The 15,795-nt window shown below is 43.4% G+C and overlaps 1 protein-coding gene across 1 annotated transcript in view; it reads left to right on the top strand.

The window, feature by feature from the left end:
• Positions 1–15,795, top strand: part of LOC146856137 (uncharacterized) — a 40,294-nt gene that overhangs the window by 12,687 nt on the left and 11,812 nt on the right. The window contains exon 6 of the mRNA XM_085654175.1: positions 6,634–6,732. Within this exon, the coding sequence (XP_085510301.1) occupies positions 6,634–6,732 (99 nt within the window). The remainder of the gene's footprint in view (positions 1–6,633; positions 6,733–15,795) is intronic.

The following is a 15,795-nucleotide window of genomic DNA, read 5'->3' as shown; positions in this document are numbered from 1 at the left end:
CTGAGGAGGGTAGAGATGCACCCCATAACACAAATCTCCTGGTAGACTCTCTCGGGCACCTAATTCAGTAGATCGGCCATTGTGCATGAAAACACCAGATCAGAAGTGGTGTTGGAGTGACTAGCTATATGTTAAGGCTTGGAGGCACCTTGAAGGTGCTTTAATTTCCCCTGCTTATTTTGTGCTACCCCTGTTGGCATGGTAGCCCTTGATAGAACCTCTCTCTGGTGTGGACCTGGAGGTACTGTCCTAGGGTACCTGCTGGCACACATGTTCTAGTTTCTGGCAAATTGTATGGTGCTAGGCTGCACTATTGGTGTTTGGTACTACTTCACACTTGTTTGATCAGTGTGTGAAGGCAACTGTCAGTGACAAATTACCACGTGGTGCGTTTGTGGTGCCTGGAGCAGGACCATGACTCCAACACCTGAGAGAACTGCCTCGCCATGCTTCCCAAGGCACTGAGGGAGCGGTCCCTGAAGCTCCTTCTCACCTAACATCGGTCAACTCAGCAATGATCAAAGTCCTGTTCACATGGAAGGTCTTGGGACCTTTCGCGGAGCATTTCCTGATGTTCGTCATCGAATTCCAAGTCGTCGGGGGAAGTCGGGTAAGTCCCACTAGCAAAAAACGTCTAAGAGTCCTTCAACTGCGCCGCGTCCGTCAAAGTCTTCTGTGCAGACACAGGAGCGTTGGCACTCCAAGCTCGCAAGTCGGCAGAATGGGTCCGCTCCATGCTTCTCTGATTTTCCCAGAGCTGGTGCGACCCCCGCCCAGCTGAAAGAGTTTTATGAGGACATGTGCCTCGTATTTGGGTAGCCAAACCTCTATGGAGCGCCTTCAAGCTCCATGGGCTCGGGAGAGGCCCCTATAGGATTCACACCAGCGGTTTCACCCTCAGCACGGATTCCTTGCTCTATCCGGAGCAAAGTCGTTGGTGGGACTGGGAATTTCTTAGATGGTTACACCAGTGCCGATGTCGCCAGCGCCTCTAGGCAGTGCTGCCCCTATCGTTTTTCCTGACTTTAACACGGAGCCGGAGCCACATTGCTTGACTCCAGCACCAACCGGTCCATGCTTCCCAGAGTGGAGACTGTGCCTTATTTATTTGAGAGGCCTGGAGAGGGAGACAAATGGGAGGAGCACTATGGACCCTTATCCTTACTAGCTCCCTAAAGAAGAGCAGGAACAGAACAACTATTATGAGGAACTGGCAGAGGCTCGGGAGTTAGACATCACTCCTGACATTGGTCTGGACTCTCCTCCTACCATGGCCACAGAGGAGGGTGCCTCTTTTGCGATCGTGGTGCATAGGGTGGCTGAGGTTTTGGACCTTCAATTGCCCACTGTGGTGGTCAAGACTAACATCTCCCTTCTGAGCTCCTTCTCCTCTTCAATAAAGCCCTTTCATATGTCCTACTCTGGGCTGGTCAAAGCCCTGCACAGGGGTTCTACGCATAGGACGATTGCCAGCCGCCATTGCTCTGCTACTATGGATACCAGTTTTCTCACCAAGCAACCCTCCCCAAAGAAGACTTGGTGATCCAAGCCCCCACGTCCAGGATTAACCCCAGTGCATTGACTACCACTCCACCGCATAGGGAATCCAAGGGACTGTGCAACTTTGGTAAGAGAATGTTCTCTTCTGCCAGCCTAGCTCTGTGGTCGGTGAGCACCACCTGCTTCTTGGTACGTTCTTCCCATACTAATGGAACTCAATTGCGTAAGTGCAGCCCATGGTCTCAGTTGAGGTCTGAGCCATACTCACCCAGGCTATTGCCGATGGGGAATCCAAGGGGCTTGACAACACCCCCCTGCACCTTTATCAAAGGTTCTCTTGTTAATATTGTCCTTGGCCCAGCAGGGCTAAAAGAGCTATCCTTTCTGCCATCTCGGCATTCTTGAAGTTGCCGGACCAGCCATCCATCTTTAAGTTATCTGTTGTGGCTAGGTTCCTTAAAGTCCTGAGACATGTGTTTCCACCTACAACACTCATCATATTTTACTGGGACCTCAACCTGGTACTCCCCTTTCTCATGGTTGCACCATTCGAGTCTCTGCACAATTGTCCTCTTAGGCTCTTGACTATAAAAACTGCCTTTTTATGGCCATAACATTGACCAGGTGGGTCGGCGAACTACAACTGCTCCCTGTGCACCCTCCTTATACTATCTTTCATCTGGACAAGCTGGTTCTCCGGACACGTGCATCCTTTCCATGTAGGCCAGACCATCACCCTGTAAGCCTTCTTTGCTCCGCCTCATTCCTTCAAGCAGGAGGAGTAACTCCACTGCCTGGCCTCAAAAAAACCACTGTCATTTCACCTTTACCACACAAAAGAATTCCAGGTGGACGATTAACTCTATGCGGGCTATGTGGGAGCAAAAATAGGAAGGCAGTACAGAAAAGGACCATCTCGCAATGGATTGTCCTATGTATTAAGATCTGCCATACATTGGCCAAGAAGCAACCTCCCAAGGGCTTGCGGGCTTACTCCCCCAGAGCCAAGGCTGCAACCACTGTGTTGGATCATGCCATCCCAGTCCTGGACATCAGCAATGTGGGACATCCTGCACACGCTCACCAAGCACTTCTGTCTGGACAGTCAGGTCCTTTGTGATTGGTGCTTCGCCTGTTCCATCCTGCTGGACTTTCTGATCTAGTTGGTTTCTCAGTCCCACCTCTGGGGAGGTATTGTTTGGGTATCTATTCTAAGGGAAGGAATTTGCAGCTAGAAGTTTCTATCAGATGAACAAGTCACTTCCCTTCGGGAATGCCTGGTAGAGACTATCTAGCCGCAGATTCCTTACCTTAAGTGGGAAATATATAATATTCCACAGGAAATGCGTTTTTTTTGTTGCTTATAACTTTGGCACCAATTCACGAAACTCCACAAAATATATCGCTGATGACATCATCCAGTGACTGAGAGTGTTTCTAAAAGTTTGAGTGTTAAATATATATACCAAGGTGGATTGGTGAATCAGTGGGTGTATGAGTGCCTGTATGGATGATTCAGTTTGTGCGTAACCGACTGTATAAATGAGTTATTAGGTGTCTCAGTGAATGTATGGGTAAGTGACTCTGTTCTGTGAATGTCTGTATCAGTCTGTCAGTTGGTTTCTAAGTGGCTGTATGGGTTGGTGAGTGGGTACGTGAGTGGCTGTAGGGTGATTGGTTGTCTGAGTACCTGTATGAGTGTCTGTGTGGGTGAGGGAGGGGGGTGTGACTGCCTGCATGGATGAGTGAGTGGGTTAGGCAGTGGTTGTATGGGTTAGTGAGTGCGTCTGTGAGGGGCTGTATAGTTGACTGAGTGTGTGTATGGATGTGTCGGTGAGTGAATGGATGTGTCAGTGGTATATGGACGAATGCCTGCATATATGAAAGGCAGTATAGGTGAGTGTTGGAGTATATGAGTTATTATATGTGTGACTGAGTGATTGTGAGTGGTTGAATGGGTGAGTGTGTGCTTGTATCAGTGACTGAATAGGTGAGTGAGTATGTGTTAGTATTTGTATGAATATGTGAGTGGTGTGTCTATAACTGTTTAGCTGAGTAAGTGGCTGTGTAATTGACTATGGGTTAGTGACTAGGTTTGTGAGTAGCTCTATGGGTGACTGACTGTATGGGTGTATGAGTGGATATATCAGTGATTGTATTAATGATTGGGTTAGTGACTAGGTTTGTGAGTAGCTCTATGGGTGACTGACTGTATGGGTGTATGAGTGGATATATCAGTGATTGTATTAATGATTGAGTTGGTGTATGTGTGGCTGTATGGGTGACTGAGTGGCTGTGTGTGTGTAGGCACAGGTACGAGTGTGTCAATGGTTTTGAAAATGGTAGTGTGGGAGTTGTAGTTGGTGTATGAAAGGTTATATTGGGGTGTGAGTGGGTGTGTCTGACATTCTGTGGATGATGTCATCAGTGATGTCATTTGAGATGTCATCAATGATGTCTTGAGTGAGGTCACTGACCATGTCATGAGTGATGTAATATGTGAGGTCATAAGCAGTGCATTGCGGGGGCGCAAGTTATTGTTAGCTCAGGTGATAATTATTACAGTGCAAACCTCTATTCCTTAAGGAGCAACCAACACAAAAATCCTTCCCTACCAGTGTTATCTGTGAGTTTTCATGTAGCAAAGTACCTGAATGCAGACTTTAATACGGTGCAGAAACAATTCACCCTTAAAGATTTGTGTAAAAAAAAGTCTGCCCTACTGCCTGTGTTGTTTATTTTTCTTAATAAATAAATCAGACAAAAACACTCTACAACTACTGTAATCTTTGAGAATCCATATAACATAATACCTGTCTGTAGGTTTTAATATAGAGTAATCACAATCCACACTTAAAATGCCAATTGACTTTAACATATGCTTCTCACAATCAGTATGTCAGGCCTACTGCCTTTATCGTAACCTTATAGCAAACAATCAGACCTGCAACCTTTATCATTGGCTTGTCACCATAGACAACCCAAACCTATGTGTTGGGCATATGCTTCTCCACAAGGTAACCACAAGTTAAACTTGTAAAATGACTAATACATACAATTTATAGTTCAGAGATTCTAATAAGTATTATCTTAGTGCAAATCTTTTTTCCCATGGTTTGTTCAGGTGGGTCACGAACTTGTCTACTTTGGTAATCAGTGACATTCTGTGTAAGAAAATGCCTGCCTATAGTCTCTAACACAATCAAATTTGAATTCACCGTAAAAGCTGATTGTCTTTTACACATGATTTTCAAAATGTGTAAGTCAGGCCTACATGTTTTTTGTCCTAACATTTCATAATAAAGAAATCAAACTTATGGCATCTAGCATAACGCTTCCCAATCAATGGACACTGCCTATAGCTTTTATCATTGACTTGCCTATTGAAGTGCAAATATGACTTGCAGTCATAAAATTACATATATATGCCTTGTCTCAACTGGAGCTTCAAGAATCATTTCAGTAAAAACCGCCAGGGTTTGTCAGAGTTGGCGGCCACACCGAAAGTCTTGTTACTACTGTAACTGTGTCATGTCTATAGCATGTAAAACAATAAAATAACCCACAGTTTTAAGTTCTATTGGCTTTGATAAACTCTTTCACATACATAAGTTTCCTACTGCCTATGTCATAACGTTTCATAAGATGATACCTATGGTATTGTTCAAAACATATCCAGGCGCACCAATCAGACCTATAGGTTATCACCATAGCCAACTCAGTCCTGCTCTTTTGAGTATAAATTTTGCTAAAGGCCAGAATGTCCAGTAGAAGCACTCTTTTCAACAAAAGTATACTACTTGGGTCCAATCAAATCCTGTACTCGGAGGATCCAATATGTGGGTAGAACCTAAGCCTCTATCAGCAGTGCTTTGGAAGCTTATCACACAACATATTTTTGCTATGTTTTTCGAATTAAATACATTTTTGTACTTTTCCCTGAACTTTACATAGGAAGTTTCCACAGCCAGGGAGTTAAAAATCTTGGATAATATAAAATAAAGGTTTATTAAACTGTAAAATGAATTAGTAAAACTATTCTATGTTAAATAAAAATGTAAATTAATGTTATACATTTATTTTAAATGTAGAAATGAATAGAAAATGCTACAGCACTGTTAAGTCAATTTTGAATGAAATCTTTCATTTAAATATACTAAATAAAAATATTTTTCTTGTTTAAAAAATTAATTTGTACCAGAAGGAAAAAATGTTAAACATTAATAATTAAAGTGATATAGCGATTTAATTAAAAGTAATTTAGTTATTTTTTAATAAAAATTAATTTTACATCAATTTATAAATTCACAAAACGATGTTGAATATTTTTAGATTTTCTCTAACATATTTATTTAGATGTTTAGCTAATTTGAACAAGTTAATTTAATGTAACATTATTTCATATGTTCTTTTTTTGTTTCGTATCCCTACCTCCGTTATTTTACTGTGGGAGGGTGTTGCACTATCAATGGTTAGCGATGTGCGGTGCTGGACGTGATACTTTTTATTTTTGGCCTTAGTAACATATACTTGTAAATTTGGCTCCACCATATTTTTCAGGGTATGGAGACATGCAGGTCTACTCTTTGGAGTAACTTTACACTCCGATTTTGTGAATAACCAAAATCAGTAATGTTACTCAAATGTGTATGAGTAAATACATGTGTAAATTACTGACCATTGTAAGTTACCTTTGTGAATAGCCCTGTATTTTTTGTGTTGTTACCTTGAGAAAACCCCGTTTTTGAAAAACTGCTTCAAAGAAAAATATTAGATTGCAAGCCGCTTGAGCAAAAAGTCTAACCCGCATGCATGGTGAGCAATAATGGGCTGTTCTCAGACCAATGGGCTTGGTAGCATTAGGTGGTCAGATTTCTCCCAAACTGCAACAAAAGTTTCTAGAATCTGTAACATTTGGAGTGTGCATTATTATTTCTCTGTTGCTCACAAAAAGTTTTGGTAGACTTTTTTAACCCTTTAATCCATGGCAGGCCTTTCTGTGATTCACCCTTTATAGTACACAATAAGATGTTTGCCTTCTCTATATACTGTCCCTTGTTTTCTTTTGAACCATATCCTATAGAATACTAGATTGTTGTTTAACGAGATATATGAAAATATTTTGTATAACAGAATATGAGCTGGTTTCCCTACACATAAAAGAAGAGGACAGAACCTACTGCTTGGACCCTCAGGACTGTGAGCAAATGAAAAGCACTAGACATTCTACGGGTGAGTGATTCTTACATGGCTACTTAGAACTGGAAGTTATTTAGTAACCGGTCAGAAGAACAAGCTCCACGCATCTCTTCAAAAATGTTAAATTAGAATCTTCACTGTTCATTTTTCGCTCTACATACAAAAGAATCTCTTTTTATTGAAGCACGGTCAACATAGTATACAATTACCGAGTATTGTAGCTCGGAGATTTTAACCTTACAGTTGTAAACATTTCGACATGTAAGATATCTTTGCAATATAATCAAACTGTGATCCTCCCCATTCAAGCCCTTCACACACCCCCCCAATCTAAAAAAAACCAACGAATCGCTAGGTTATTGCAATTATTTTCAATGTGCACCCCCTACTCTACCCCTTTTAGACTTCAAAAGGAGAATAGAGTATGTTGTTTTGGGGGCTCCCTATTGATTTATAGCCCTCTATATGTTTGCCATCCACTCCAGATATTTTTCCACTTTTTTGGCCAGCCCCTACTTTTGCATACCGTTTTTTCAGCTAAGCTGCACCAGTCCATATCAGACTTCTAGTCTGCAATTTTTGGAAAAGTCGCTGCCCCCTAGTATCTAGCCACATTTCGTTTCGCCAGTACCGCTACAAGGGGCAGCCAAATGTTCGTGTGTCGAGGCCATGCTTCCTCTCCCGTAATGTGCGACAGGATCCATTTGGATTTGATAGGTACCAGCTGGCCTATGCTGGTCATAATCCCACCTATCCCTTCCAGTACATCTGAATGACCGGGCACTCCCATAGGATGTGGTAGAAGGTCCCCTGCAGGCCATACCCCCTCTGGCACTGGCTTGTCTCTGAATGTCCTTTTCGATGCAGTAGTGTTCTGGCATAGTACGTCCGCTGTAAACGTTTTAGTTGTATCAATCTAAACCTGGATCTTACTGCTACCTCCCAAATACCTTGCAATGCATCCACCCATTCCTCCTCATCCAGGTTGCCCAGGTCGCCCTCCAGCGCAGTTGTCAGTGGTCCCATCGTATCAGGAGAGTTGTTCATTATTTGTTTGTATATTAATGATATTGCTCCAGGTGTAAGCGGGTCTGTGAGCAAACGATCTTCTAATGGGGGGGGCGTCCACTCGTGCCTCTCCCTTAACAACGTGCACCCTAAGGGCATGGCCAAGTTTTAGGTATTTCAGCCCCTCACCCCTTCCCATTTCATATTCTTGCTGTAATGTTTCATATTCAATATAGGCCTGATTCCTCCACACATCCCCAAGTCTCTCCAGGCCCAGTAGCTTCCACCTACTAAAGTCCTTCAGTTTGTTGACCTGAGGAAGACCCTCATCATCCCATAGTGGGGTCTTTTGTGTCAGTCTCTCTTCCCAGCCTAAGCATTTTGTACTGTGCGGGTATGGGCGGGCAACTCTCTTACTCCTTCGTACTGTAGAGTAGTGAAAGTCACCCCTTTTGCCCAATTTCCACCCTCCAAGCGGTCCCCAAACATCCAGTCGTTGACAGTAACCAGTTGTGACGCCCATTCGTTAATTTTATTCACACTTTTTCAAAGTTCCAGTTCCCACCAGAAGGCAAAACACATCTTGAATGCCCCTAGGACTCTGCATAGTACATTGAGGCTGCTCGTTCTTTGTCTAACGAGTAATTCATTAATTACTTGCTGCAGTAGTAGCCACGTTTCCCCCATCTTCTCCACCTTTGTAGTAAGTGTTGGATAAAACACAAATCTAGTTCAAAATACAAATCTTGTTTCAATTGCCTGTAATGTAGAGTTTTTTTTGTTGACCCTGACAAAGGTAGATTGCGTTTTTCCTGCTTAGAAGTATGGCAGTTGTTGTGAGACATTAGTACTGTCAGATCGTTTGGTGGTGGCAGGAACTTTATTAAAGAATTTCCACATTTATGTGCTGTAAGATTTAATTCAAGGACACAGCATTATTTTTGGCAGCGAGTATGGGATCCTGTGCAGAGGGCAGGATTGGCCCTCAACCTCTGTCTTATGTGACGAACAGAATGCTGACATGAGGAAAAAAGGGAAATGAGTGTGTTAACTGGATGAGATGGTATGTGAAACAAGAACTCGTGTCTCCGTGGCTATTAAAAGTAAGTTTTGCCAGAATGGTGCTTAACTGGTATTGGCAGCTACCGCCTGTGAGGATTGATTTGGCTTAAAGCCTTGAATGTTAAGCATGCGGCTGCAATGTTATTGTTGAGAAAGGAATCCTGAAGAAATCTGACATGGCAAGGAGGTGAAAGTCACATTATAAAAGGGACACAGACGACAGCGAAGGAAGAATACTCCAGTAATGGAAGTTTTAGAGATTCACATGCTTGAACCATTCTCCGTCGTGAAATTGGGAGTCCCACTGTGTCATAATAAAGCAATGTGTATTGCTATAAAAGGCACTAATGGCAAGGACCCATTGGTTCCATAGCCTATGTCCTGTATAAAAAAATGGACCAAACTAATTAACTTTAGCCAGTCAGGTGACAGAACCCTCTACAACACTCCCAAAAGAGGCTGAGTCCTTCTACCGTACGTTGTTTGATGGGAGTCTCCCTGAGCTCTGCTCAGTTGCCAATACTTTAATCTTTGAGAAGATTTCTCTTATATTTTCTGCCTGGACACTATGTCCGAACCAGCTAAAAAAGGACTTCTCAAAGCTTGCGACACTTGTAGGGAAAAGGAGGCTTCATTCTGATGACCCACATAAAGAATGCATGTATTGCCTCCATACGGAGCACAAAGTTAGAGATTGCAAGATTTGTCACCCCTTTTCTCAGAAACCACTTAAAGACCGGGAAGGTAGACTTTTGCTAAGGATCCAGAAGCTTAAAACTATGGAATGCCCTCTTCCGAAGAGGAAAGCGATGAGTCTTCAAATACAGTGACATCCAAGAAAATTGATAGATCTGGTGGAAAACTGTCTTCAGCATCACTGCGTAAAGCTATGAAAAAAATTCACCATAGTTCTTCTGGACAATTAAAAAAATACATGAGGAACATCCATCTTCCTCAAAAAAGGGAAAAATTCCCTCAGAAAACATTAGTTCTGAGCCTACTTCTCCTGCCCCGAAAAAAGGTTCAGGCTAAGAATGCCTCACAATCATTACCATCGGCAACGAAATCAAGCTCAAAGATTTCCGTCCCAAAATTCCATTTGTCGGTGATGACGCAGTTGATGACTTCCTCATCGACGATGGTCTCAATGATGACTACCATGACTTCAACATCGAGGTTTACTACAGCTGCGATGCCCATGATCATTTCATCATGGCCTTTGTCGTCAACGACTATTATAACAGCGGAAAATACTTAAGCAGTCGCCAACAATGGTTCCATCGACAAAATCCTCATAGTTTGTGGCCCATCCCTAAGCCCAACGAGAAGAGACCTGTCGGCGAGAGACCTGTTGACAAGGGAATAACCGTTGACTAGAGATTCAACGACCAGGAAGCCGTCGATAAAGGAACCATCGATGACTAAGGACCCACCGACAAGGGACACTGCCTCAGTCCCTAACAATATGGTTATCTAATCCCATCTCCTTCTCCGCCAGTACTGACCCCAAAAGATTCCCCGCTAGAGGATATCGGCGGATTTCATAATCTGATGGAAAGAGCTGCCAAGAGGTTTGAGCTTCCGCTTCTCACTAAACAAGCAGATTGTTTCCTTAATGATTTTAAAGAGCCCACCACAAAATCTGTTCGGGCTATCCCCATCATTGACCTTATTTGGAAAGAAGGCCTCAAAATCATGAGTAATCCAGCTATAGTATCTGCTCACAACCCCAGGCTTGATAAATAAAATACAAAGTACCTGAAGGCTCTCCAACATGCTTGATTGACCAACCAGACTCCATTGTATACCAGGTGGCCCAACGTCGCTCCAAGAATCTGTCCACTCCAATCTCAGCACCTCCTGACAAGGATGATCACAGGCTCGATAATCTCATCTTTGGCAGCCACTACAGTTAGGGCGGCAAACTCCTTGGCAATATTAGGCCGCTACGACCACCAAATGTGGTCAGACCTTTCCACATACATTGAACTCTTGCATGAAGACGCCAAAACAGAAGACCATAAGATCCTCCAAGAAAGAGAAAGAACATCAGCTGAGATCATAGATTGTGCTATTGATGTCTCAGCTACAGGATTCAGACAGCTTGCTGGTGCGGCACTCCTATGTAGACATGGATGGCAAAAAGCCTCATTTTTCTGCCCAGATGTCCAAAGTAAAATACCAGATTTACCTTTTGACGGTGAATCATTGTTTGGTAAGAATGTGGATGACTCGCTCCAGTCCATCAAGGCTGATACAAACACTGGCAAGTCCCTGGGAACTCTTAAGTTTCGTAAGGAGCCCTTTTGAGGAGCTAGGAGCAGAGGAACGTGTTCCTATAAAGGTGGTTATCAATCCTACAGAAACCAATACCTATCTGGTCAGACTCAATACCGTCAACAACATCCTCTATGGCAACATAATTACAGACAACCACCAACGGCAGCCTATAAACACTCAACTGGAGGAAAGTTCTCTTCCAACAGAAAGCAATGACCTCTGTATAATGCCGGCAACCCCACACAACTTGCCCACTTCACTGGAGGGTCGGATTTCACGTAATTTCCACCAGTGGTCTCTTTAACATCAGACAAGTGGGTGCTCTATGTGATCGCCCGGGGTCTTACCCTAGAGTTCATCAAAACACCGCCAAACACCCCGTCAAATGGACCACCTGCTCCACTCCTGAAACAGCTCCTCATGCAAGTGTCCACCATGCTAAGAAAAGGAGCGATAGAAGTAGTCCTGAAACCACAGAGGAGCATGGGGTTTTACTCTTGTTTCTACCTCATTTGCAAGAAGTCAGGATATTGGTGCCCCGTTCTATACCTCCGCAAATTGAATACGTTCCAGAAGTAACAATCTTTCCACATGGTGAAGCTCCAAGATATACTTCACCTTCTCAGTCTATGAGATCATGTAATGGCCTTAGATCTTCAGGACACACACTTTCATGTACTATGTCACCTGAAACAATGCAGGCTTCTGTGATTCAAGGTAGCTGGCACCCACTACCAGTTTACAGTCCTTCCATTTGGACTAAAATCAGCACACAACATTTTCGTCATAGTCTTAGCTCCAATGGAGGCCTATCTCAGACAGGGTGGAGTTCAGGTATTTCCATACCTGGACAACTGGCTGATAAAGGCACAGACACAACAACAAACCGTAAAGGCCACAACAACCTGTCTAACATTATTCCGCAGACTAGGTCTATTAGTCAATGACCAGAAATCTCACTTGAATCCGACAACAACATTGCCCTACTTGGGAGAATTCTTAGACACAGTACAGAGCAAAGCTTTCGCATCACAAGACTGGCAAATAAATATTCGATGACTATCAAAAAGATTGTCCACAATAAAGTCTGTGACTGTCCTTATATAAAAATCACTCCTTGGAATATATCACCTCATTCCGAACTGTCGTCTATGAATGTGTACACTCCAACGGTAATTGGACAAGCAATGGCTGCAGGCCCAAAGCACGTTTGAGGACATCGTTCACATCACTTCAACAATGACACGAGCCATGCTTTGGTGGACACAGACATAAAATCTGTCCAAGGGTCTATAATTTCTGGCTTAAATGACCAAGTATGTCATAGCGACAGATGCGTTGCTGGAATGTTGGGGTGTTCATCTTGTGGACCTAAATATCAGCGGAAAATGGGATTCCAAGGAAGCAAAACTGATCATAAATCCGCTGGAGCTAAAAGCCATCACTTTGCTGTTAAGATCTTTTCTCCTCAAGAAGGCACTCATCGGTGCGCATTCATTCAGACAATACCACCAGCATGTTTTACATCAACAAGCAGGGAGGTACACGCTCACCAGCGCTATCTCTCCAAGCACAGGAGATCTGAAACTGGGCTCTGCTACATCACAAAACGCTTGGAGCAGAACATGTGCCAGGAGTATCCAATATCCTTGCAGACTCATTAAGCAGGACCAACATCACCTGCCACGAGTGGTAGCTCAACCAAGACACTCTGGACAACCTATTCCATTGTTGGGATAAACCAAACTTACACATGTTTGTTACAAAGGAGAAAAAAATGGCAATTCTTTGCAAGTTGGAATCACCAGGACGGATCGTGGGGAAATGCTTTTTCGATGAGATGGTCAGGAATCTAAGCTTATGCTTTCCCCCCGATTATATGGATCCCAAGGTTTCTCATGAAATTTAAGAGAGATCCTTGCTGTGTCCTCCTCTTCTCCAAGGTGGCCCAGACATTTTTGGTTCACAGAGCTCCTGCTCCTGTCTGAACAACCTCACATTCATCTCAAACCAATACCAACGCTGCTGACAGTGAGCCAGGGTCAGATGCGTCATCTCAACCCAACATAGCTACGCTGATCAGTCTGGCTCCTGAGTTCACTGAGTTTGCCATGCTAGATAGCCCTTCAGACTGCAGAGAAATTCTTGTAAAGGCCAGGGCAGAGACCACAAAACCTACAAATGCAAATAGAAGCGCTTTTGCATCTGGTGTACAGAACACGAAATTCTCACTTTCTGATCATCACCCAAGCAAATTCTCCTCTATTTAGCAAAATCCAAACTAACCCATTATTTTATCAGAGTGCATCTTACAGCAATTTCCAGATTTGGACATTCTAGTGATGCACTGTCTTTGTGGTCAAGCAGAATCATAAAGCAATTCCTAAAAAGACTATTTAGGATATTTCCTCCAGTGAAGAGACCCCCACCATCGTGGCTCCTGAATGTGGTTCTAGGTCAACTCATGAAAGCTCCATTCAAACCCATTCATAAGGTAGAATTGCAATACCTCACTTGGAAAACCTCACTTCTCCTAGCTCTCACATCTGCCATGAGAGAGCTAGTGACACTCTGGCATTTACCATGAAAGAGCCTTTCCTTCAATTCAAATCAGACAGGGTAATTCTTCGGACCAATCCCAGATTTATCCCAAAGGACCCTTTGGACTTCCATATAAATGATCTGGTAGTGCTACGGACATTCTTCTCAAATCCACAAACTGTTGCAGAGAAGTCATAGCATTCTTTGGGCAATAAAAGATGTCTCAAGTTCTATTTGCACAGAACCCATCATATCCGCAAAGGGAATCCATTATTTGCGGCATACAGAAACCTCAGACAGGATTGTTCTGTTTCTAAACAGGCCATTGTCAGATGGATTGCATCCTCCATCCAATTTTGTCACAGACAAGCAGGGAAACAACAGCAAGACAAAGTTAAAACTCATTCCACCAGAGCTGTCTCCACCTCCACAGCTCTGTTTGCTGGTGTGCCCATCCAGCACATCTGAAGAGCAGCAACAAGGTACAGCAGGCACACCTTTACGAAGCATTATTGCCTTGATAAGGCTGATGCGGCTGTGAGTAAAGCAGTATTGCCACACCTATTCCAATAAGGTAAGCCTCTCATACCTTTATTTCCTACCGTCTTATATATTTATATATATGTGTGTGTGTGTGTGTGTGTGTGTATATATATATATATATATATATATATATATATATATATATATATGTGTGTGTGTGTGTATATTTATTTATTAAGTGTGAGTTACTGCTGGCTATTCTGATTCAAGCATGTCAATCTGTAAAAGATGCAATAGTGGAGAAGAAAATTGGTTACTTGCCATTGACTGTAATTCTCCAGTATTGGTATTTTTGATAGATTCACATGCGACCCACTCTCCTCCCGATAGGCTTCCCCTTTTTCTCTGAGTCTAAAGCAGGGGTCTTCAAACTGTGGGGCGCGACCCCCAGGGGGGCCGTGGAGTGATGCAAAGGGGGTCGCGCCTTCCCAGTCACACTTCTGCCCAGGCCCAAGGGCTTCAGCCCCCCCCCCCCCCCCCCCCACACTTCCCCCGTACTGTGTCTCAGCCCGGGCTGCTGCAGTGAAACTTGAGCTGCTGGGGGCTCAGCTGGGCAGTGTCTGGATTCCTATCTCCGGCACCCCCGTGTTTTTTCACAGGTCTTTAAAGACCATTTGCATTTTAACATGCCTTTGTAAACTGGTTACAGAGGCTTAGGTTTTTTTGCTGGTTCCAGTACCCCCTGGGTCCCCACTGTGCCTATTCCTTACATTTGGATTTTACATTCACTGCCGTAGTGTGAGAATGCATTTCATGGAAAGGAATACAAAGTTGGCTTCCTGGGGGCGCCGTGTGTGAAAGTTTATTGTGCTTTTGAAGCACCTGCTGCAGCGTTTCTTTCCGCCTGCAATTACCAGGCCTCACATAAATGTCAAGATAACTCGTGTGATTAATTATCTTCCTGGAGAGAGATCAGAATTTTGTATAGTTGAGGTTTTGACTTAGGTGAAGTTAGTGCAGAGGGTTAATATGCCTGCTGCAAAGAACGTGTACCAAGTAGATTACAGAGTGCGTATGATGTGAAGAGATCAGCAGGTTACTGCTTTCAAAAGAGACATCCTTTTGTTACTTGCAATTTATAACTTAAAGTACTAATATAGAATAGTGAGCTATTAACTTTCATCCTAGAACAGCATGCACACTACAAAGAATACCTTATTAGACCATTGATTAATGTTGCAAAAAGGGTTAATTTGGCTAGAAATCAATTCTTATTATTAAAGGAAACTCCCAACTATGCTGTTTCTTTTTCGACTCTGAGTTTGTGCTTCTCCACACCAAGCACTCTTGAACTATACTGCCTACCAGTATGGATGACATGTGACTCCTATACTTTTAGTCCTTTGGCTTATGTAACATTTCCTATACACTGATTTACACACTTATGATTGATTGTCTCTGTGTAATGTGTGTGTGATGCAAAGTGCTCGGACACCCTACACTGGTATGAGTGGCACTATATAACTAATTCAATGCATCTGAGAGTGTGGGGTTATGGAGACTTGGTCACTGTTAAAGGGTGCTAGTGAGAGAATCCGTGGTGGGGGTGGTCATTGGGGGGGCACCAACAAACATTGTCGCACAGGGCACCACCAGCACTAAAGCCGGCCCTGGGAAGTATGCACAGATAAGCGCTGAAAATACCGCTTTAGGTGACTGCTT

This window comes from Triturus cristatus, chromosome 4_1 (assembly GCF_964204655.1).
Source record: "Triturus cristatus chromosome 4_1, aTriCri1.1, whole genome shotgun sequence".
Lineage (NCBI taxonomy): Eukaryota > Metazoa > Chordata > Amphibia > Caudata > Salamandridae > Triturus > Triturus cristatus.
This window is presented reverse-complemented; position numbering and strand designations above follow the sequence as displayed.